Raw genomic sequence first — 22,818 nt, 5'->3', positions numbered from 1 at the left:
GATACCAGCCTTGAGGAAAAGGGTGCCCGGTGGCAGAGGGCAGGACAGGAGGTATCACAGGGTCTCCTTCACTGTCAAGTCTCAGCCACCGCCCTCCGCTTCCCTCTGCCTTTGCTAGAACAAACCGACCTGGAGGACAGAGGGGCCCACCTGGTCATTCCAGAGCTCCAAAGCCAGGTCATCTAAGAGGCATGCCACAAAGGAGCCCAGGATGAAGAGAGAGAATGAGGTGCCCTGGGCTGGGCCTGGAGAAATGGGACTCGTGGCCGAGAAGGCGGCTTCCAACTGAACCAGACACACAGGGCTCTGATCTGGTCTAGCCTCAGCCATGCAGGCGAAATGTAATCTAGGCATGGGTCAGGAAAGTCACCCAGAAGCCACCAGGCTCCTTCCAACGCCTCTGCTTGAACACTGCCATGCACAGGAACTGGCTCCTGCCAGGGAAGCCCATGGAAAACTCTCACCTGGCTGGCGTCCTCAGGTGGCCTGGTCAACAGCTGTCCACGCTGCCCATGGGGAGCCTGCCTCCTGTTCCCAGGGCCATCTGTCAGTGGAGTTGCCCCTGGGGCTGAGGGGCTGGGTGGAGAGGGCGCTTCGCCCAGTGCTGGAGTGGGACCCTGAACCACGGCGCCATCCCTCACCTGGGCACTCGGCTGCTCACTGGATGCTGTCGTCCCGCTGCCTCTTCTGTCCTCTCGAGAGTCTATCAGGCAAGCTTTGGGGCCTGTTGCTCTTCCTGGCCTTTAAATTTAGGGACCAGGCCTGCCACAGGGTGGGCAAATGGCTGACAGACTTTTGCCAGCATTCCAGACACGGGGTGGAGTCCAGCTGGGACAGTGTTCATCTCTGGGACCCAGCTCAGTTGTAACCGAGCAAGGGCGTCAGCCTTTGAAAGGTGCACACACGCTGAGACAGAGAACAAGGGCACTCCCATCCGCTGGTTCACTCCCCAAATGTCCGCAGCAGTGGGGCTGGGCCAAGGGCCAGGAACTCAATGCAGGTCTCCCATGTGGGCGGCAGGGACTCAGTTACCTGAGCCATCACCGCTGCTTCCCAGGGTCTGCACTGGCAGGAAGCTGCAGTCAGGAACTAGAGCCAGGAATCGAACCCAGGCACTCTGATTCGGGACACGGGTGGTTTAACTGCCGAGTGGAATACCCACTCTGGGCTTCAGCTGAACGACCACGTTCAGTGTGGGCATCCTCCAGAGTGCGGTACAGTCGGAGGGGAAAGGAAGAGGCGCTCAGACTTCCTCATGGTGCCGTGGCAAATTCGCCAGGCATTTTAATGCACATCCTCAGGTTGTCTTCATCACTGCCCATGACACAGCAGGTTAAGACCTCCCCCCCAAGTCCCCCCACCCACCCCCCAGGACCACCCGCTCTCCCTGCATCTGACAGCTGATAGGACTGAGGCAGCAGGAAGGCAGATCCAGGGTCACAGGTCAAAGTCAAGAGCTACAGTTCTGGTCTCCTGCCTCCTTGGTTAGGACTCGCTCCTTTCCAGGCCTTTCTAGGCCTTTCCAGGCCACCCAGCCTCTGCTCCTATGCCCTCCTCCCGGCCCCTGTCCCAGCAGGGTAGCGCTCAGGGTCTAGGCCCTCAGCTCAGCAGGTGTATCGGGCTGCCGGCAGGGGTGAGTCACTTGGAAGGCCTCCAAGGCCAGCAGCGTCTTGTTGATGCGGTTGATGGTAGGGTACGGGCTAAGATCCACCTTGTACCTGTGGCAGAGAAACAACCCCTTAAGCAGTGAGAGAGCAGAGCGGCAGGGCTGGGCAGGGTCCATGGGGCTGGCCGGGGAAGGTGGCCCTGTCAGGGAGAACCTTAGTCACAGGTAGTTCTCTGGGGATGGGTAGGTCTTGGGCAGTGTCACTGGCCTCTGTTACCTGCTGTTCCTACTGAGAACTGACTGTGGTAAGGTCAGTGCTAGGCATTTACGTGTACTCTCTACCCGCGTGATGAGCTTCTTGGGGCAGGGAACATCTTGCATTTCCATAGCTCTACTGCCTACCCTGAGGCCTTCCACTGGTACCCTACTGAGGGCCGATGGAGGAAAGCAGAGGTACAGCTCGCTGCTCTGGGGACAGCATGCAGGTGCTCCTGGGTGTCCACCAGGTGAGCCACCTCCTCTCAGGAGCAGGGGCCATCTGTACAGGATCACCTGGGTGCAGGAGGCATGGCAGGGACAGTTCAGTGACTTCTACTGCCCTGTCTCCTCCAGGCCCAGGTGGCTGGTGTGGCCTGGCACAGTGGGCTCCTTCGCTGGCTGGGGTAGGGTCTACATGATTGGCTACTCCAATAGCTAACATGGGGTGGGGAAGGGCCTGTGGGTGGAGCCAGAAGGGTGGGGCCATCCCTTACCTTTCAGCATTTGCCACCTGAGGCACTAAGCACAGATCAGCCATGGACACCTGAGAGAGTTGGGTGGGTTTGCATCAGCGTGAGCACCCCAGCCTCACTGGCTAGGCTGGGTATGTCCACTGCGATTGTCCTGGGGCATCGGCCCCTGCCATCTGCTTCCACTCCTCGCCCATCCCCAGCCTCATCCCAGGCCACCCTCCAGGAGCCCCGACAACCGACTCTGTGAGTGAGCAGGTTTGATTGGCTTGGTGGACGGTCCTGTGCTCGCCAAACACTGCCTTGGCCATTACAGGTAGTAAGGGCTCCAACAGTGAGCAGAAGTCCCACAGGTCCAGGGCTTTAGCCTGCAGGAGTCAGGGCACCTGAATCCTAGACTCTCAGAACTGGGAGGAATGGCGACATCATCTGGTCTCATCTCTCAGCTGATGCCTGGACCAGCTCATCACGCAGAGATGTGGCCATCTAGCTTGATCACCTCCAGGAAAGAGAAACTCGCTCCCTCTTGAGGCAGCTTGGTAGGAATGAGCTGACTGCCAGGAGGCTAACTGTGAAGCACAGAGGTTCCCGCCCGCCCCCAGGTCCCCCCAGCGGGTGTCTGTTCTGGAAGCTCCACACCTGCCCTGGGGGTGAGGATGGAGGACAATGGCTGAGTCCAAGAGGAAGGGGGTGACAGCCAGAGGCCAGCCTTGGAGGGAGGCTGCTGGGAGCAGGTGGGGGCAGGCTTACCTCATCTCCCACGCAGTACTTCCCCGCAGTGCTCTGCAGGATCTGCTCCAGGGCTGTGGGAGGCCACATGAACAGCCTCACGCTGGGCACGCAAAGCAAAGGGGTCCCCGACCTCTCTGAGTGTCAGGCTGGCGCATGGCTGCTACAGGGCATGAGGCAGCCAGGTCTGGGGACGAGCTAGTTACCCCAGGATCCGCCAGCCTAGCTGCCCTCCCCCGCTCCCCCTCCCCACAGTGGACAAGGCCTGCCACTGGCCAGCCGCAGCTCCCTCGGTTTCCTGTCTGGAGTGGGCAATGAAGCAGAAATCGGGCCATCCAGCTCTGAAGGGCCAGGGCCCTCAGGTCGTGAGGTCCCCAGAAGTGCCAGCGCCTGACCAAGGCTTGCTCAGCCCACTGTCTCCCGACAGCCGTGCCCTCACCCATGCCGAGCCCAAAGCAGCAAGGGCGGCCGGTTCAGCGCGGGCGCTGCAGTGGGAGGCCGCCTGGTCTGCTTGCAGGAGGGGGACTCACCCTTAAAGCCAGAACTGATGACCTTCTGGGCCCAGGGCAGCTGGTTCTGCTCTCCCACTTGCTTCAGGACAGACAGGTTCTGTGTGGCCGAAGGAACACCTGTGACTGCTCCGGGAGCCTGGCTGGGCCTCGCCATCAGCCAGGTCCCCTCGTCGGTCCCTTCTGTCCCTGGCTGTACACTTACTCCTTCCCCCAGGTTTCTCGAGTCCCTTCTTCCCATCAGGGTGGAAGAAGGTGGCCATCCAGCCACCTTCGCAGGCCGACAAATGGCCCCTGTCAACCAAAAGCCGGGGGACTTTGGCAACTATGGGCAAGAACAGGGTCACAGGACAGTGCTGTGGCTGTGGCCACAAATGGCTGAGACCCATTTCCCTTGCCCCCGGTGTTTCTCCCTTACACAACCTCTTGCAGGAGAGGGAGTGTGTCAGAGGAAAGGGGGGTGGGGTGCACAGGACTGGCTCCAGAGATTTCCGCTCTCATTCCATCCTGGCCACTCCCAGAGCCTTTTACACCTGGACTGGTTTCCTCACCTGTTAAATGCGGAGGTCTTTCTGCTCCGACCTTCTTTGTTAAAAAAAAAAAGCAAGATGACACAGCGGGTGGGGGCCCAGGAGCCCAAGGTCCCTGCTCTGCTACGGAGCCATGTGACTCAGCCAAGTCACTCCACCTTTCTAGGGCTGTTGCATCATTGCGGTGCCAGGAGGTAGCACAGATGCACTGTTTGAAACCCTACTGGACCCCCAACACAGGCGTAACTCCGAGATACTGCAGGTCCGCTTGCAGACTACTGCCATAAGGTGAGTCCCATGAAGTTCTCTGGTTTCCCAGAGCATATAGGGGTACTTCGAAAAGTCCATGGAAAATGCCTATTAGGAAAACACCAGGCATGGATTTCAAAAATATTTTTGCACGAAAATAAACTTATTTTTAATTCCTTTTCCCATGCACCTTTGGAGGTACCCACGTTTAAAAGCTATGTTTACACTACACGAAGTGTGCAAGAGCCTCATGTCTAGAAAAGCAACGTATGTAAGTTAATTAAGAATGTGGCTGAGAGGTGCCAGTGATCATCTGAGCTCTCAGGAATACGGTGCCATAGACCTGCTCTGCACAGGGATGCCACAGAACTTCAATTTGTAAAACATGCAGAGGCCACAAAGCACAAGGCGGAGCACAGTAGAATGAGGTACGTGACGCACAGCCCACGGAAGGGAGCTGCGCCGGGCCCTGCGCCTGCTCAGCCTCTCCCCAGCCACTCTGGTCCTTTCCTCGCCTCCAACCCTCTAGATGCATCCTTGGGAACCTTGGGCTCCTTGCAACGCAGCTGAGGACCGACTGGGTGGAGGACTTGTGGGATTCCCAGCCTCTCGCCGCAGGACCTTGGTTGAAGTCCCCCAGTATCCCTTCAGTCCTCCTGCTGCCCCCCTCCCCAAAGCCACACCCCTCCCTGTGGGCTCACCACAGTCACAGTCAGTGTGTGAGAGGTGTGCAAGGGTGAGGTGTACAGGGGCCCCACCTGCAGGGGCTGGATGCCGCCCGCGATGAGGTCAGAGATCATGCGCACGCTGGCCCTCTTCTTTGGGTCCTGAGGCAGGAGTCGCGGGGTGGGCCGGGTCTCCTCCAGGTACTCGATGATGGCCAGCTGTCCGGAGGGGCGCAGGGAGGCAGGGAGCGGGCTGGGAATCCCCGCAGCAGAGGGACAGTGCTTCCTCCCCCAGTGCCACCCCCATCTCCCCACCTCCCCCTGCCCTCCTCAAATCCAGCCCTGGAAGTCTTTTTGAATCTCGCCCTGCAGAACATAGTTCCCAAATGCTCAAGTCTCTCCTTGCTTCCCCGACACCCTCCTTCTCCCCTTCTCGAGCCCCTGTGTGCTAGGTGCCCCGGCAATGCATGGGTGGGGAAGAGCCGGCAGGTGCTTCCCCAGGCCCTGTACTCACGGACTGGCCTAGGATGAGTCCATCAATCTTCAGGGTCGGCACTTGCATCATGGGATTCAGTGCCCGGAATTCCTCCGAGAACTGTGGAGACACGTCCGCGGTGGGCTGGGTGGCAGGGTCTGAGCCGGCTTGAGCAGAACCATCGGAGCAGGAAAAGCCCAGGCCCTCTGCCCATCCACACATCCCTTCCCTGGGAAGGCCCTAACTCCCGCACCCAGGGTAATACCTTGTGTACCCCAAGTTCCCCCAGCCGCTGAGCTACAGCTTCCTCCCAATGGCCTAGTTGCGTATATCCCCCATCCCCCTGCATCTCACATGGTGGTCACTGAGGTGGCTCTTACCCCCGCCGGCCAGCTAGGGGGCCCAGTACAGGGCAAGGACCCACCCTCCTGCGGTCAAGCATTGAAGAGCCCAAGCTTTGGTAGAGACAGGCCCCTGGCTCCCACTACTGCACAGCTTGCCGCCTTGTCCCATGAGGGCGAGCTAGCAGGTTCACTTCTAGGGAGCAGACACCGCTGCTGGCACCTCTCCAAGGCTTCTGATTCCCACACTGCAGTCTGGGGACTGCCTCCTTACCTGCTGCCCCCCGTCCTTTATGAGGTCGATGGGCACCGTCTCGTAGTTGATGCCTTTCAAGACCAGAGCTGGGAGAGACCAGAGACAGCAGAGCTGGGGTCAGCCTCTGGCTACACTCCCAAGAAGACCACCCTCCCGGCACGTGAGGCTGCAAATGGGCAGCTTTCTCTGCCCTGCCGTGTGGCCAAGGCCCAACTTGGCACCATTTGCTCCCCAGCTTTCCTTGTCACCCCCACCTGCCACCCCAGTGCCTGAGGCTCTCTCTGCCTCTGATCCTGAACTTGTGGCCTTCACACCCCCCAGGTGGTGCTTTAAGGGTGTGTGCTCAGGCACACTGGGCCCTTGGACAGCAGGGCTGTGTCTTTTTTTTTTTACTGTGCTATTTCCCTGTATCTAGGAACCTGTAACCTGATAGAGAAAAACTGGGACTGCCTGAAGTTTGCAGAAGTAGGAATTCGCTGCATGGCCTATATCCTCTCTGGGGCTGGTTTTCTCTCCCCAGGGGTGAGGATAAGGGTTAAATAATTAACACTCTAATGGACTAGCTATGCTTTGCTTTCCTCTGGATATCTAGTAGCTAGTTTTGCTAGGAAGTTAAGCCAATGTACAGGACTAGAGTCTCAGGCTGGGAAAAGAGACAAACCAACAAATCATTTACATTTAACCATCTACATTATGGATTATTGTGCACTCCCCTCAAGAGATAGAGGGCTGTGTCTTGTTCACCTCTGCACCCTGCTCTGGGCCACTGGTGGCTGGCCTTGGGTAAGGGCAAAGGAGTGAGGGGAGGAAGTTGAGGTGTGTCACAGTGTGAGGAGGGCCTGGAAAATACGGGGCTCCTCCTCGGCCGGTGCTCCGCTCCCCCTGGAGAGTGGACGTGGCTGGGGCACAGGCGGGGAGGACACAGCAGGCTGGCGCTCCTACTGCTCTGGATTCTGGCTCAGCCAGGGCAGAGGCTCCGCGGCCCAGAGCCAGGGGTGTCAGCTCTTGCTCAATGATCCCAGCAAGTCTCAAGTGACTGCAGGACAGAGGTGAAGGGGTCTCAGGGAATGGGTGTGTATTTAGGGCCTGGCTCTGGAGGCAGGCTGCTTGGGTTCAAACCGCATTACGTTCACTTGCTAGCTGTGTTGCCCCAGGCAAGTTAACTTCATGGGCCTCTGGGCCTCAGTTTTCCCTTTCTAGGCTGCAGAGGTGTAAACTGAATCATGTGTGCGAAAGCGCTCAGCGAGCTCTTCCTCTGTATGACCATGAGCTTGCTAAGGGCTGGGGTAGGCCAAGGGAGGGGGGGGGGGCCAGAACTAAACCAGGACGCCCTACTTTCTGCTTTCCCGAAGCCTCTGCCGTGGACGCTGGTCCCATTCTGTTTAACTTGCCAGATCAAACAGAACCACGGGAGGCCAGCTGTTCCTCTGCCAGTTGCCAGGGACCTCTGGATTTTGTGAGCCTGCTTCAAGCGCAGTTGCTAAGGGAGAGCAGTGTCGGGCAAACAGGCAGTCCCTGGGGGAAACAATCCACTTCCTCCCACCTCCGCCCTCCTATTACACTTCCTGGTGCAGTGCCATTCAGGGCTAGGCACCCCAGGAGCCCCCTCAACCCCCTGGGGCTTCTGCATGCTGCCCAGATGCTCAGCGTGGCAGAGCTGCACCTCTTACCGATTCGAACTCTCCATGAGCAGGAGCTTCGGAAATAGGAATAGAGGATGGGCTGGCAAGAGAGAGGACAAGGGTGCGCGTGAACCCAGGCTCGGTGGGGTCCCCCTGGGAGGAGGCACCAGCCAGCACGTCTTCTTCCCACCCCGCCAGGCCTCCTTCCTCAGGCCTCTGTCTGGGCAATTTGGGCCAGACTCAGCTCTCTGGGTCAGAGGCCCTGAGGGCCACATGAGGTCCCTCAGCTCCAAATGGTGCTGGTACCAAGTGCCCCAGGTCCAGTGGCCCCCGGCACAGCAGCTAGCCTGGGAGTGCCTTCCTTACCTTGCTAGACTCCATCATGCTGCCCCAGTGATCTCTGACCTCCTAGGGAACAGTCCCCTCAGGGAGCTGCAGGGCTGGGGGAGGGACCCTGAAGGGGTGGACCCTATGAGCCAATGGGAACGCAGGGCTGGATAGGCGTCAGCCGAACTTTGACTCGAGTCGGAAAGGGCATCTCTTTCCAACTCAAAGGCAGTTTCTGATGCACCAGGTGCAGACAGGCTTGGTGTCCTGGGAGCCAGTGTGGCCTGCTTTGGGGCAGTAGCTTATGTGGTGGAGTGGGCTGGGAGCTGCCAAACCTGGGGTCTGGATCCAGAGTAGGAACCAGCTGTGTAGGCTTGGACACACTCCTTTCTCTTCAGCTCCCTCATTTGTAAAACAAAGGGTTGCCCTAAAAAAAAAAACGATGCATAGTTCCCTTCCAACAGTGGCACAAAGGCCAGCAATTCCCATTTTGTTTTCCAATGCTTTGGTGCCCCTCTCCTTCAATCCCCCCACCCACTACTCCTCCCAGATGCTCAGCTGGCCACATAAAACACCTGACATTCACCCTGGACGTGAGGTCACAAGCTGGCAGCCCCCAGGGGCTCTGTCTGAGCCTGCATGGTACAGCGGTGTGAAAGTGATATACACACAGCGGAAATCTGTCCTGTCCCCTCCTCTCACCCAATACTGGGCTGCCACCGTGAGCCTCAGCTCCCAGCCACACGATCAGGAGGAGGAACCTCTAGTACGCCATGGTTAGCCGTGTGGCAGCCGTTTCTCAGATGCTGTGTTTTGTGCTCCCGCATCCCATCACGTGCACAGTGTGCCCATCTGTGAAGCTGAGGTCTTCAACCCTCCTCCAGGATAGCCTTAGCAGTAGATGACTCTGACCAACCATAGCTAATCTAAGTGTTCTGAGCACACACCCACGGCTCTGGAACAGGCAGGCAAGGCTAAGTAAGCGACAATGTTTGGTACCTTAGGCAAACTAAATGAATTTCCAGCTTAACAGTATTTTTTCCGTTTACTTACAATGGATTTACCAGGATGTAATCCCATTGTAAAGCGAGGAACATCTCTATTTTAGTTTATTTAAAAAGATTTATAGGGGCCGGTGCTGTGGCATACTTGGTTAAGCCACGGCCTGCAGCACCATCATCCTATACAGGCTCTGGTTCAAGTCCTGGCTGCTCCACTTCTGATACAGCTCCCTGCTAATGTACCTGGGAAAGCAGCAGAAGATGGGCCCCTGCACCCCTGTGGGAGACCTAGAAGTTGTTCCTGGCTCCTGGCTTCCACCTGGCCCAGCCCTGGTCATTGTGGTCATTCGGGGAATGAACCTGCAGACGGAAGGTCTCTCTTTCTCTCCCTGTAACTCTATTTTTCAAATAAATATTTTTGCAGGACACAGCAGGGTGGCGCAGGCATTCATGACACTACCCAGAAAGGTGCACAATTTTAAAACTTATAATTTCTAGAATACTCCTTTTAATATTTTTGGACTGCAGTTAACCACAGGTAAAGGGGGACTGCTGCACATCATGTTTCTTTTTGTACTTTTTTAAAAAAATTCTTTATTTGAAAGGCAGTCACAAAGAGGCTGAGGTGGGGCGCGGGGTGGGATCTTCCATCCGCTGGTTCACTCCCCCACCCCCCACAAACCTCCCACCCCCAACTGGCTGCAGTAGCCAGGGCTGGGCCAGGCTGATGGTCGAAGCCAGGAGCTTCATCTGAGTCTCCCACATGCGTGCAGGGGCCCAAGGACTTGACCCATTTTCCGCAGCTTTCCCAGGTGCATTAGCAGGGAGCTGACTCAGAAGTGGAGCAGCCAGGACTGGAACCGGTGGCTTTACCTGCTATGCCACGGTGCTGGCCCTTTCTTTATTGTACTTGTAAAGCTCAAATTTAGGCCTGCATAAAGTATCCATCTTAGCAGTGCTCTTGGAAGGACTATTTCCAATTCAAATATGCTTTCTGATGACCCTAGCAGGTGTTATTTTTAAATCGTCTCTTACACACGGTATTAGAGCAAAACTCCACTTGCAAATGTGGGGGCTAGGCATTATCAGCGGGATGCAATGCCCCACCTTCCTCAGAGCTACAACAGGGGCTCGCAAATCTTAGGGCGTACAGGACTCATCCGGGCCGCTTATGTAACCGGCTTCTAGGCCGGTGCCACCGGAGACAGCGGCTCTGGAGCGCCGCATCCATGCTTCCTGGGTGCGCTCCGAAAATGCAAACGCCTAGGGAGAGAGGAGCTCGCAGCGCCGTGCATTAACCGGGAGGCGGAGACAAAAGGCGACAGAGAACGCGGCGAATCCACGCCGCCCCACGCGCTAGAGCGAGGACGCCTCCTAGAACCCGCCACTCCCGGGACCACAAGGGCCAGCCAGCAGCGCGCATGCGCGGCGCACTGTACGCTGGGAGTCGTTGCCGGAGCTGTGGGCAGAGCGCGGCGGGCTAACGCTGACCTCGCCCCCAGGGGATCTCCCTTTCTCTTCCTAGCGAACGTCTCCCCAGAGGGGCGTGGCACAGACCTTGGCCGCTTGCATCTTACACTTCGGGCGACCCCTCTTCCAGACCAAGACACTTAGCGCCTGGGACTCGTCGACGACTACGGCCCAGGACCCGCGGCTCCCGTCTGGACAGGGCGAGGGCTGGACTGGAATGGGCTCTCCCCGCGCTCCGGGCTCGGCCCCGGCCCGCCCCCTGGCCACGCCCCGACTCCCGGAGCCGCAGCGAGTTGCGGGCCCCTGAGCCCTCCCGGCCCCGACATGCTCTGCGCCACTGGCCGCCTCCTAGCGGCCCGGGCGGCGACCACGCTGTCCGCCCCGCCCAAGTCCCGGGGCTCCGCGTTCCGCTGCCGGCGGAGGGAACTACACTTCCCAGAGCACCCCGAGCTGCTCTTCTGTGACTCCTCGGCGGGGTGGCTGACGAGACCGAGCGTGCCTCCGGGCCGGAGGGCGGTCCTGAGGAGGGGGAGGATGCCGCCGGCCATGGGCGGAGGCCTGGCCGGGCCCGAGCCGCGTCCCCGGAGGGGCCGCAGTGCCTCCCAGGCTGCTAGGGCCGCGGGTACTGAGGCGGCGGCGCGAAGCCCCAAACGGCCTGCCCGGGGCTCGTGGCGCTTCGAGGCGGTCGGCCGGTGGGTCCCGCTGGCCCTGGTGACGCTGCTGTCCTTCGCCACCCGCTTCCACCGTCTGGAGGAGCCGCGGCACATCTGGTGAGCGACTGGACGAGCTCGACGGTCACCATGGCAACCGGAAGTGCCCTCTGATTGGCCTGGGGACGCGTAGGGGGCGGGGCGGCGGTGGAGGGGAACCTGAGATTGGCCCCTGTGAGGTGTAGTTTGTGTGCGCGGGAAAACGATTTTGCCCCGGTGGTGGGGAGGGGCAGTGGGATTCTTAGGATTGAAGGGAGCAGTGTCCATGCCTCCCAGGTTGTGCTGGAGTGTCTCACCTGCCTCCGAGATGGTAGCTTTCAGAGGTGTTTTGAACTTTCCCCAGGGAATTGGGAATTCCTGGTGCAGGATCTGGCACGGCCCGAGTTCCTAATCTGCAGGCTTTTCAGGCATTAGCAGAGGGGAAAGGTTCTTAGTGGGCACCTCCCTCCTATAGAGCAGGGTGTCAGGAGGCAGGCCGGGGGCTGCCCTGTGAGAAGGAATCTGTTTTCTGAAAGGTTTTATTTGGTACGACCCAGATGATCATGGTCTCCAGCTGGAAGGGGGAAAAGGTAAACTACTTGAAAATGGTTAATTCGGCCACGGAGTGATACCATATCTGTTCAGTTCGCCTCAGCATTTAAGGCTACTCTCAGTGGGTCTCTAAGTAGCAGGGTGGGGCCAACCTATGGTATTTACCTCAACCATGCCCTCTGGCATTCTGGGTTCAGCCACCTGTGAATAAGCTGGCGTGGAGGGGCAGTGAGTTTTTATTTTAGGGAACTGGGATGTAGTCTAAGGCCAGTGTGTTCATTATGACCTGTGCATGGGAGTTTGGAGTGACCTCTGATCTCCGTTGCCTTTGCCAATAACCACCCCCGACTCCCAGGGGAAACAGCAAGTAGGCCCGGCGGGAAGACGTCTCATGGCCCATTCCAGCATTGCTACCTGAAGTGGTGCAGAGCGCTCTGCTCGGCGCCCTGTGTTATATTTTATTTGGATCACCGTTAAATTTAATTTAGCTCATCATTACATTGGGTTGGTTAAGTCACACGGGCAGTGTCACTGCCAATCATTGTACAGGACATCAGGGAAAGGGTGTGACTTCTGTCCGTCACACTGGTAGCGTTTGGTGCTGACCCACATGTTTGCACACGTGCTGGGGTGACCCAGGTCTGGGGGTTGTGTGACGTCAGGCACATCAGAACAGTTCCAGTCAGACCATATCCACATGGGTTTTTCAGTTTTCCTAGTGCGGTGACAAACTCAGAACAGGCTGCTACTTGCCACTTGATTTAAGTGAGCATTGGGTGGTTAGCCGGCCTTTGGTGCTGGACCTGGGGGATCAAGTGAGCACTAGGTGTCTCCCTTCTCTTTGTATTTCCAGGGATCTAGGGTGTTCCTTCTCTGGGGTTGGGGTTCTTTGCTTCCTTTCACTGCCACGTGATTAGTGTGTCCCCCACACTCAGTGTTGTAACTGTACCTTCTCTTCAGTTCTCCCCTGCTCTTATCCAGGGGCAGAAATGGCCACAGTGTCATCATGTCTTCTACCTCGACACGTGTGGGCTCCTGTGGAGACCTGAAACAGCAGTGCACACAACCAGGTGACCGCTGTCTTCATGCTCCGGGGCCCCGCTGCTCCTGGATGAGTCCACGTGACCGAGCTAGGGTTTGGTCCCCTAGAACAGCCCTCTGGGGCTGATCCGGGGTTTCTTTCAGGGAATAGACAGGTGCATAGAACCCCCCCACCCCCTTTTCCTGTTTGTTGCTTGCCTGGCAGCCAAGAGGAGAGGAACTTCCTGAGGATGACTGCATTAGGTGATGGAACTGTTTTACTGGGGGGTGTGGAGCAGGAGGAGGTGAGGGGTGGAGTCCGCCATCTTGTTGAGTTGGTTTTTGAGGAGACGGTCCAGTGTGCGGCAATATGCATGTCTGTAGGTGGTAGGGAATGTGGAGTGGCCGTCAGTGCCTTGGCTAGTGGCCCAGTATGTGGGACCATCGTGAGAAAAAGGCGCATCATTGTCAGACTGGATACATGTGGAAAGCTAAAACCAAGTGTAGGTTCAAGGGCCACAGTGGTACATCTGGAGTCAGATGACTGGACCGAAATAGCATCAGCAGCAGGGAAACCCGAGAAAGTATTGGCTCCAGTGAAATGCCGGTGACCGACCGGAGGAGGGAGCCAGCTCTGCTGTGGTCTGTTTCCTAGGAGCGGGTGGACAGGTGCCACGCAGCGTGTCTTCCGTTACTGCAAGGCCCGCTGGCCAGGCTCTGGCAGGGGTCTGGGGAGCTGCCGTGGGCTCTGCTTCAGAAGCGAGCAGTTCTTTCACGTTGCCCAGTCTCTGGCGCTAGATGTGTTTCCACCCTGGCGCGTTGTTGATCCTGGTGGCTGTGGTAGCAAGCAGTCTGATTCCAATCAGTGTTACCAGCGTAGCAGCCCTTAGTGCAGGCACTACATGAATGATCCAGACGGTCCCATCGGCAGGCGGCCATGTTTGTTTCCACAGTTCTCAGCTGTTGCGAGGGGTATCTCATCTCTGTAGTTAGTCTCCCGAGTGGCGTGCACACCTGATACTTCAGCCCACCAAGGACTGTCGTTGGGGCTGGATGACTGCTGCTGCTCAGTGGACACCATCAGCTTTTAACTTAGCCTTACTATCTGTGCATCAGGCACAAGCTTTTAGAGAAACGTCCGTGAATCAGAGGCTCTGCCGAGCCACAGGCTGTGCTGGGGTGGAAGACAGTTTCTCCCAAAGGGGGAGCCGCTACTTCCTGTAAAGCTGAGATGCCTCTAGGGCCAGGCTGGCTGCACTCTTGAATGTCCCACAAGACCAGCGAGGCTTGTTGAGCCCTTCCCTAATTTTCTGTAGACTTCAAATTGGCCTGCTCCATTCTGGGGATATCAGGCCCGAGAATTCTGAGGTGTTGGTGGATCAGGAACCTAATTTTAACAGGAGCTCAGTAGATTAATAGTTGCCGTTTAAAAGGATGTACTTTTTATCTGCTTCCAGCAGGTGGCGCAGTTTTCCTGGTGAATGGCCCCTCAGGAAGTCTGCAGCTGATGAGTCCTTAAAGCTGTGATTTCCCTTCCTCTTGCAGGGATTTGTATTACTTCTCCTGGATCACTAGGCGGGGCGGGGTTACCTCTGCGTGCAGCAGGCCTTGAATGGGATAATCCTCTTTGACACTTGGGGTCAACGCCAGCTCTACTTTCTGCAGTGGCAACGACAGCGATAGTACATTGATGTGGCCCCAAGGACCCTACTGGAAGGTCACGGCTTCCTTCCCCACTGGGAACTTGGCTCCAACTCTGTCACTTGAATTTGGGTACTCTCTCCCCTTGAGCTAATGAGGGTAACAGGCTTGTACAAGGGCTGTAGTGACAGCCACTGGGGATGATGCCATTTCCCAGCTGGGGTGTGTGGGGAGTGTGAAGGGTGCTGGATGCAGCAGGCGGGAAGAAGCTTTCTGCCCCCTGTGGCCCCCGCTGGATGTGGGGTGAGTGAGCTTGGGGACCTGTGTCCTTCTGGTGCCTGTATGTGCCGCTAAGGCTCCCCCTGCAGTTCTTAGTGCCTAGTACCTCCACCCCCTGGAGGCTGGGAAGAATGGAGAGGACAGTGGAGCCCTGAGTTGGAGTCTCTCTCCTCCCTGGAGTTCCCCAGCATACTGGCGTGGGTGTGTATGGCCCTTAGTCCCCGTTGGAGACATGGAAACCCTGGCCCCACCTTTCATCATCTTAAAACAGCTGAGGTGGTGGGAGAGGAGGAGGGATCATGGGACATAAGGGAGTGGCCCTGAGCCAGTAAGCAGGCATGTTTACTTTTGAGGCCTTAACCCCACTAGGGTCTTTCTGTGTGTTCATTTTACTCAGACTTCATTGACTAGCAGAGTCCTTATTCCTGCACAGTTTAGTAAAGCTCTGGAAACTTCCTGGCTCAGCAGCCACATCCATACTGCCTTTCGGTCAGGCCGTCAAGCTTGCTGCCCCTCTGGTGGGGCACAGCTCTGCCTGCTTTTGTCCAGCGGAGAGTGAACCATAACCAAGGCAGCGTCTGGACAGCCTGTTTCAGTGCTCCCCCACCAACTCCAGGCAGCCTCTTGAACAGGTGGATAGTGGGAATGGTTACTACTCCCACTGTCCGCCCTGTGGCAAGAAAGGCTGCTACCTGACTCCAGGGACGAGTCGTCCAGTCCCTCATGCGGCTCCTGGGGCCCTTGTCTGTTTCTTACAGACTTACATGTCTTTCACCATCCTGTGCTTGTCCCCAGACTTTCAGGATCTGGAATTTTATCTTCACCTCTTGCAGGCTAATAAGTTAGCCCGTCACTGTTTCATGGATGCCAGCAGAAGACCCAGTCCTGGGCAGAGATGAACGACTTTGTTCCTTAGAGCAGGCAGGATGTGCATCAGCGAATGGGCTTTGGTTCGTTGCCTGGAGACTCTCCTGCGAGGCCGGGGTCTGGCTGTGTGCAGGGCAGTGGCTACAGCACAGCTGAGGAGATTGAGCTTGGGGATCTGCTGTTGACAGCAGGGCAGTAAGCAAGGCCGCGCTCTGTCCCAGAGGAGGCGCCGCTTTGTCCGCAAGGCTGTTTGCTGGAAGTGTAACCCCGAGAATGGCCTGGGTAAAGGTGGGTCAGGACCTCGCGTGCTTGCCACACCCTTAAGCCCTGTGGGCGCACAAGAGAACTGTGGAGGATTGTCCCAGCACAAGCAAGCCATATCAGTAAAACTGCTGCTTTAGCTTGGGAAACTTTTGGAGGCAAAGCCTCGTACTTCTTAGTCAGTAGGTTTCCAAGTAGCCTTCTAAACTGCAGGCAGAGTTGGAGCAGTCTAAGGAGCCCAGCATGTGAGGTGCGGCACAGGCTGCCGAGTCTTTCTGTGGGTTGTCTGGAGGGGGCATGGCAGAGACGCAATGGCCTTCCTGGTGTAGACGAGAGGTGAGGCCTGGGGTGCGTGTGATGGAGCCAGAACTGGCGTGCTCTCCTTCCGCAGAGCTGTTTGTCACACTCCTCGGGAGTGATCTCTCTCCTGGACTTCACTGTGCCGGTGTTGTCGGCTCACGTCAAGCAGTGTGCTCAGCAGGTGCAGAATTAAGTTGATGCTTCTGCCCAACCAGGAGCCACTGAGTGAAAGGAGAAGCGGAGGGGAGGAGAGAGGGAGGAAAGAGCAAGGAAGGAACGAGAAAGACCACATGGTGTCTGATAGCTGTCTGTATTAGAGGCAAAATAACTTAGGTGGTGAAGATAGGGTTTTTGTTTGTTTGTTTGTTTGTTTAACATTTATTTATTTGAAAGGCAGAGTGACACAGAGAGAGAGGTCTTCCATTCACTGGTTCACTCTCCAGATGGCAGCAACAGCTACGGCTGAGCCAGGCCGAAGCCAGGAGCCAGGAGCTTCTGCTGGGTCTCCCATGTGGCTGCAGGGGCCTAGGCACTTGGGCCTCTTCTGCTGCTTTCCCAGGCACATTAGCAGGGAGCTGGATCAGAAGTGCAGCAGATAGGAAACAAACTGGTGCCCATATGGGATGTTGGCATCAGTGGTTTTACCTGCTTACACCTACACCACAGAGTCCATGGATAAGTTTTAGACATACTCTTCAGTTAGTAAGAAAACCTTAACTTTTTATATAGCTGTTAGCTCACTAAATAAGATTAATTAACTCAAACCAGCAATTACATAACACAAGGTCTGTGAGCAAAATTGAAGGCTCTTGCTGACCAGTAGCCCCCAAATGTAGTAATGTACTTTCACATAGCAAACATATTCTCAGAGCTAGGAGTTACCAGACTTGGAATAAAACTCTTATAAGCCCTTTACTATAAACATATTACTTTTAAAATAAATAAAAAGTTGGGGCCAGCATGGTGGTGAAGTGGGTTAAGCTGTCACCTACGATGTTGGCGTCCCCTATAGGTACCATACCTATATGTGTCCTGGCTGCTCCACCTCCGATCCAGCTCTCTGCTAATGGCCTAGGAAAGCAGCAGAAGAGGGTCAAGTGCTTGGGCCCCCACCACCCACATGGGAGATCTGGAAGCAGCTCCTGGCTCCTGGCTCAGTGCTGGCTGTTGACTACCATCTGGGGAGTGAACCAGTAGATGGAAGATCTCTCTCTTTCTGTCTCTCTGTGTCTCTCAAATAAATAAAGCTTTTAAAAAATAAATAGGATAGTTTATTTATTTATTTGAGAGGTAGAATTATAGGCAGAGCGAAAGACAGAGAAACTAGTCTTCCATCTACTGGTTCACTCCCAAATGGTCGCAATGGCCGGAGCTGGGCTGATCTGAAGCCAGGAGCCAGGAGCTTTTTCTGGTCTCCCACATTGGTACAGGGACCCAAGGATTTGGGCCATCTTCCACTGCTTTCCCAGTTGCATTAGCAGGGAGCTGGATCTGAAGAGGAGCGTGAACTAGTGCCCATATGGGACGCCAGTCTGAAGGCAGAGGCTTAACCTACTACACCATAGTGCCAGCCTCTGCGATAGTTTTAAAAGATATAAAAACTAAAGACACAGAGTAAGGCTATATTTAGCTTAAATTTATGGTAACTGGTTGGCAGATGTTTCCTAACCTTTCTCATCTGTCTTCTTGAAGGTCAGTAACCAGCTCGGTGCCTAACTTGCTCAAGTCACTTGTGTCAAAGGCTTTTTTTTTTTAAATTCAAACTTTGTTATTAATTGCTTGAAACAGCCTTTGGTTGTAACTGTAATTTAAACCATGCTTAATTAAGGCTATTTGAGTTTTATGGTAATTTAAAAATTCTTGTTTCTCTTTCTCTTTTCCTTTAGTTGGGATGAGACTCACTTTGGAAAAATGGGAAGCTACTATATCAACCGCACCTTCTTCTTTGACGTGCACCCGCCCCTGGGAAAGGTAAGCAGCGCGCCGAGCGGGCCGCTCGCCCATCTGGGGTGGTGGCTCCAAGGGGTTGCAGCCAGGTCCAGTGGATGGAAGCTCTCTCTATGTCTCTCCTTCTATCTCTGTAACTCTTTCAAATAAAATAAATAAATCTTAAGAAAATAAAAGGATTATGTGTGTATATAAAAGCTTGTGCAGGGGCTGGCTTTGTGGCACAGTAGATTAAGCTAGCGGCTGAGAGGCTGGAATCCCATATGAGTGCTAGTTCGAGTCCCAGGGGCTCAACTTCTAATCTAGCTCCCTGCTGATGTGCCTGGGAAAGCAGCAGAAGATGACCCAAGAAATTGGGTCTCTGTCACCCATGTAGGAAACCCAGATGGAGTTCTTAGCACCTGGCTTCAGCATGGCCCCACCCCAGCAGTTGCAGTCATTTGGGGGAGTGAATCAACGGATGGAAGACCTCTTTGTCTTTGCCTCTGTCTAATTCTGCCTTTCAAATAAATATTTTTATAAAAAAAAGTATGCATATAAAAATATACACACTTACATTTATATAAATATTTATGAGATGATACACAAGGTTATTTCGAAAGTTCATGGAGAGGCTGGTGTTGTGGCATATCAGGTCAAGCCCCTGCCTGGGACACCAGCATCCTATATGGATGCCAGTTCAAGACCCAGTGCAAAAAATATTTGAAATCCATGTAGTCTTTTCATAATATACATTCTCCATTAAAATTCTGAAGATCTCTTACACTAGAAACTTAACAGGAACCAGTGTGCAGCACAGTGAGTTAAGCTGCTATGGAAGCGCCAGTTCAAGTCCTAGCTGCTCCACTTCTGATCCAGCTTCCTGCTATGTGCCTGGGAGGCAGCAGGTGATGGCCCAAGTCCCTGGGCTTTTGCTACCCATGAGGAAGACCAGGATGGAGTTCCTGTCCCCCAGCTTCGCCTGGCCTAGATCCAGCTGTTGTGATCACTTGGGGAATAAATCTGCAGATGGACGATCTCTCTGTCTCTATCACTCTTTCAAACAATAAATAAATCTTGAAGAAAAAAAAAGAAACTTAAAACTGGTTAACACTGATAGAAATGTGGATAGAGGACCTTTTACCTTCTTTTCTACCTATCTAATTTTATTTTCTTTTAAAGTTCCTATTTGGAGCCCCTGGGGAACCAGGGCTGGGTATCCATGTGAAGGGACAAGAATCAGTCCCAGTAGTATAGGAGAAACTCCCTACTTGCCATTTTGTAGAATTTTTTTTTTAAGATTTATTTATTTATTTGAAAGTCAGAGTTACAGAGAGGAGAGGCAAAGAGAGAGCAAGATCTTCCATCTGCTGGTTCACTCCCCAATTGGCCACAACGGCTGGAGCTGCGCCAATCCGAAGCCAGGAGCCAGGAGTTTATTCCGAACCTCCCACGCGGGTGCAGGGGCCCAAGGACTTGGGCCATCTTCTACTGCTTTTCCAGGCCATAGCAGAGAGCTGGATTGGAAGTGCAGCAGCTGGGTCTTGAACCGGCGCCCATGTGGGATGCTGGCGCTTCAGGCCAGGGCGTTAATCCGCTGTGCCACAGTGCCAGCCCCTATGGGGACTTCTTGATTCTCTGACTGGCTGGCCTTCAGAACTGTAGAAGCTGCTTTGCTGCCTCTCCCAAGTTTCCAGGTTCTCATCAATCTTTCAACTGACAGAACACAGGACCATGAGGAGGAATCAGGGGCACAGGCACACCACAGTCCTTAGGCTCAGCCTCAGAAGCCTCACATTCCTCCCTTCACGCAGGGGCTGGGTGTGAGGAAGGGAAGGCTTTAGTCCTGAAACAAACCAGCTCATCCTTCTCACACGTCCACACTGAGCTGAGCGCTAGGGATCTGCACAAAAGGACAGACAGTGCCCCGCTGAAAGACTGGGCTGGGTTTCCTTTAAAAACTCTCCTCTCTCAGAGGGTCTAGTCCCCAGGCTAGCCCAACCCAAATATTCAACACGTTTCTCTACCATCTGTAGTCCGAGTGGGAGACACGTGCGAAGCCAGTCTGAACCTTGAATCTGACACTCACAGCTTTGTTCCCTGTGGCAAACCATTGACCTTGCCCTACTGGCCCGGTCTGTAAAATGGGAACACAGCACCCACCCACTTTATGAAGTTGCTCTCAGGTATGTAAAATGACTAGGACAGACCAAGTGTTCAGGCTCTCTTCTTTTCATTGCTACTAAAGGAGACACCTAGAGGCGTAACATTTTCAACTCGTTAGCTGGGCTCAGAGCCAATTTTGAAATAAGTCACCTGGGGGCCGGCACTGTGGTGTAGCAGGTAAAGCCACTGTCTGCAGCACTGGCATCCCACGTGGGCACCAGTTCGAGTCCCAGCTGCTCCACTTCCAATCCAGCTCTCTGCTATGGCCTGGGAAAGCAGCAGAAGATGCACCCGTGTGAAAAATATGGAGGAAGCTCCTGGCTCCTGGCTGCAGGTTGGGCCAGCTCTGGCTGCTGCGGCCATTTGGTGAGCGGACCAGTGGATGGAGGACCTCTCTCTCTGTTTTTCCCTCTCTATCTGACATAAATAAATCAACCAAAAAAAAAAAAAAAAAAAGAAAAGAAAGAAATCCACAAATCCTGCTATGATGAGGTGCTGACCTCACAGGCAGTGGCTTCACCCACTGCACCAAAAAGATGGCCTCCTACATGAAATGCTTTTTTTTATAGTCTCATTGTTCTTAATATATAATCATGACAGCTCAATGCTTGCAACATTTTCTTATTTGGTCTATACATTAGCTGATATTATCAAAGTATATCTGTTTCTTCAAGTAGATTTTTGGTATGTAAGAAATGTAAAAGTGGCTTTAAAAAAACAAGAATTGCCATTAAGACTTCAAATAGGTTAAAACACAAGTTATATACAAAATATTATGCACTGTGAATTGTAATCAAATTATCAATCTCAGTTTAAATGGCAGAGCTAAGATTTTCTATGACAAAATTATCTCAATTATTCTAAGTTAAATAAAAATACCTAATACTCATGGTGAAGTTACTCTACCATATTTCTCATTTAAAGTATATTTCCAGGCATAGTTTTAAATGACATGTATCTATTTGCTTTTCTACCTTTTTGTGCAATAATACACTGATCATTTTAAACCATAAAGAAAGTTAACAACCCTTTAACTTATAACCACTTTTAAGTTTATTTTACAGCATTTTTATTAAGATAGCATTTAACTACTGACCAGAACTATTTCCAGATGTAATGCTTGACCTTTTGAAACAATTTTTTAAAAGATTTATTTATTTATTTGAAAGTCAGAGTTATACAGAGAAAGAGAGGCAGAGAGAGGTCTTCCACCCGTTGGTTCACTCCGCAATTGGCGGCAACGGCTGGAGCTGTGCCGATCCGAAGCCAGGAGTCAGGATCTTCTTCTGGGCCTCCCATGTGGGTGCAGGGGCCCAAGGACTTGGGCAATTCTCTGCTGCTTTTCCAGGGCATAGCAGAGAGCTGGATTGGAAGTGGAGCAGCTGGGACTCAAACTGGCATCCATATGGGATGCTGGCACTGCAGGCAGCGGTTTTTCCCACTATGCCACAGCGCCGGCCCCAGCCTTTTGAGACAATTAAGAACCTTTAAGCACTAAAATTTTATATCATGATTTGATTGACTTAAGTTTTATTATGGTGAAAACTAAGAAGAAAATCTAAAGCAAAAGTACAATGATTTCCACAAAGATCATATATTCTTCCCTTATATGAAAGGGAGGGAGGGAAAGAAGGATAGAAGAGGAAAGAGGGGGAAAGATGAGGGGGAAAAAGAAAGGTAGGGAAGAAAAATACTGGTTTTTTTTTCTCCCATTTGCAAAAAGAAGGGAAACTGAGGATTCAGCAAATAATGCAGTCACCTCAGTCGGTTTGTAGTAAGGCATCTTTGCATGCTGTTGAGTCCCATCATGCCCTGCTGAGACTGCCTCATCCTGGCTGAGGTCCTGCCGTACCACCCATGTGAGGAATCCTGATCTCGGATCCATCATCTTGGCCATTTGTTGATTCAGTTTTGCCGTCTGTGACTGGCTCACGTTTTTAGATCTGTCACCACCTTTGAAAAGTCCTTTGATACCGCCCATTTTTTTTTACCATCTGTGCAAAGTTGGTATAGTGTGTCGAAAGTTCCTGAACATCTCTTGTTGACACACCTGATCCTCTTGCAACTCTGGATTCTTCCCGGTTGCTTCCTAAAAACTTTGACACTATCTGTACTGCCCAGTTCTTGATCATTCATACTATCCTTTATTGTCATCAATTTCTTTAGCCTTGCCATTGACTCCTGCTCATTTCCTTTGCTCATAAAATCTGTTCCAAAACCTGGGATCATCCCCAAGATCTGGCTGAAGGGGCCCATTTTCATGATATTTAGGAATTGTTTATACATGTCTCTTAGTGAAAATTGACTGTTTCAACTTCTGTGTAAGTGCTTCATTGTCATCCGACTTCAACTCATTGACTTTATCTATCAGTCCTTCAGTGTCACCCATACTAAGAAGTTTGCTGATGAAAGGCTGAGTTTTTTTTAAAGATTTATTTATTTATTTGAAAGTCAGGGTTACACAGAGAGAGGAGAGGCAGAGAGAGAGGTCTTCCATCCGATGGTTCACTCCCCAGGTGGCCTCAACGGCCGGAGCTGTGCCGATCCGAAGCCAGGAGCCAGGAGCCTGGAACCTCTTCCGGGTCTCCCACGTGGGTGCAGGGGCCCAA

At 53.7% G+C, this 22,818-nt stretch overlaps 2 protein-coding genes and 1 pseudogene across 5 annotated transcripts in view; 1 reads left to right on the top strand and 2 right to left on the bottom strand.

Annotated features, from left to right (window-relative positions):
• Window positions 1-1,253: 1,253 nt before the first annotated feature.
• On the bottom strand, window positions 1,254-10,736 carry GSTZ1 (glutathione S-transferase zeta 1). Of its 4 annotated transcripts, XM_008271992.4 has the most exons (10): window positions 10,596-10,736; window positions 8,373-8,464; window positions 7,759-7,810; window positions 6,107-6,174; window positions 5,531-5,611; window positions 5,110-5,235; window positions 3,594-3,672; window positions 3,085-3,137; window positions 2,359-2,408; window positions 1,254-1,718 (listed from the first exon to the last, which is right to left on the bottom strand). In XM_008271992.4, the coding sequence occupies exons 2-10, from the start codon at window positions 8,442-8,444 to the stop codon at window positions 1,592-1,594; spliced, it is 708 nt and encodes a 235-aa protein (XP_008270214.1). In that variant the 5' UTR covers window positions 8,445-8,464; window positions 10,596-10,736; the 3' UTR covers window positions 1,254-1,591. The 4 variants fall into 4 exon arrangements, with proteins under 4 accessions (XP_008270214.1, XP_002719675.1, XP_008270215.1 ...); XM_002719629.5 differs by lacking the exon at window positions 8,373-8,464 and having other exon boundaries at window positions 10,596-10,728; XM_008271993.4 differs by lacking the exons at window positions 8,373-8,464; window positions 10,596-10,736 and adding an exon at window positions 8,077-8,293.
• Window positions 10,737-10,832: 96 nt separating this feature from the next.
• POMT2 (protein O-mannosyltransferase 2) overlaps window positions 10,833-22,818 on the top strand; it is a 44,981-nt gene continuing 32,995 nt past the window's right edge. The window contains exons 1-2 of the mRNA XM_002719630.5: window positions 10,833-11,278; window positions 18,004-18,088. Coding sequence (XP_002719676.1) covers window positions 10,833-11,278; window positions 18,004-18,088 — 531 coding nt within the window. The remainder of the gene's footprint in view (window positions 11,279-18,003; window positions 18,089-22,818) is intronic.
• Window positions 21,965-22,622, bottom strand: LOC100359076 (signal recognition particle subunit SRP54 pseudogene; annotated as a pseudogene).

This window comes from Oryctolagus cuniculus, chromosome 20 (genome assembly GCF_964237555.1).
Source record: "Oryctolagus cuniculus chromosome 20, mOryCun1.1, whole genome shotgun sequence".
NCBI classification, from domain to species: domain Eukaryota; kingdom Metazoa; phylum Chordata; class Mammalia; order Lagomorpha; family Leporidae; genus Oryctolagus; species Oryctolagus cuniculus.
Note: the sequence above shows the minus strand (reverse complement) of the source record. Positions and strands in the feature narration are given on the sequence as shown.

Bases quoted from the DNA above. Each gene is read 5' to 3' on its own strand.
- GSTZ1 (XM_008271992.4), bottom strand. From the start codon at position 8,444: ATGAGGGAGCTGAAGAGAAAGGAGTGTGTCCAAGCCTACACAGCTGGT. The intron at 5,236-5,530 runs GTGAGTACAGGG...CCCTCCGGACAG, and splicing joins GACTCATCCTAGGCCAGTCC to CTGGCCATCATCGAGTACCT. The intron at 1,719-2,358 runs GTAAGGGATGGC...TCTCTGCCACAG, and splicing joins CAGGTGGCAAATGCTGAAAG to GTACAAGGTGGATCTTAGCC.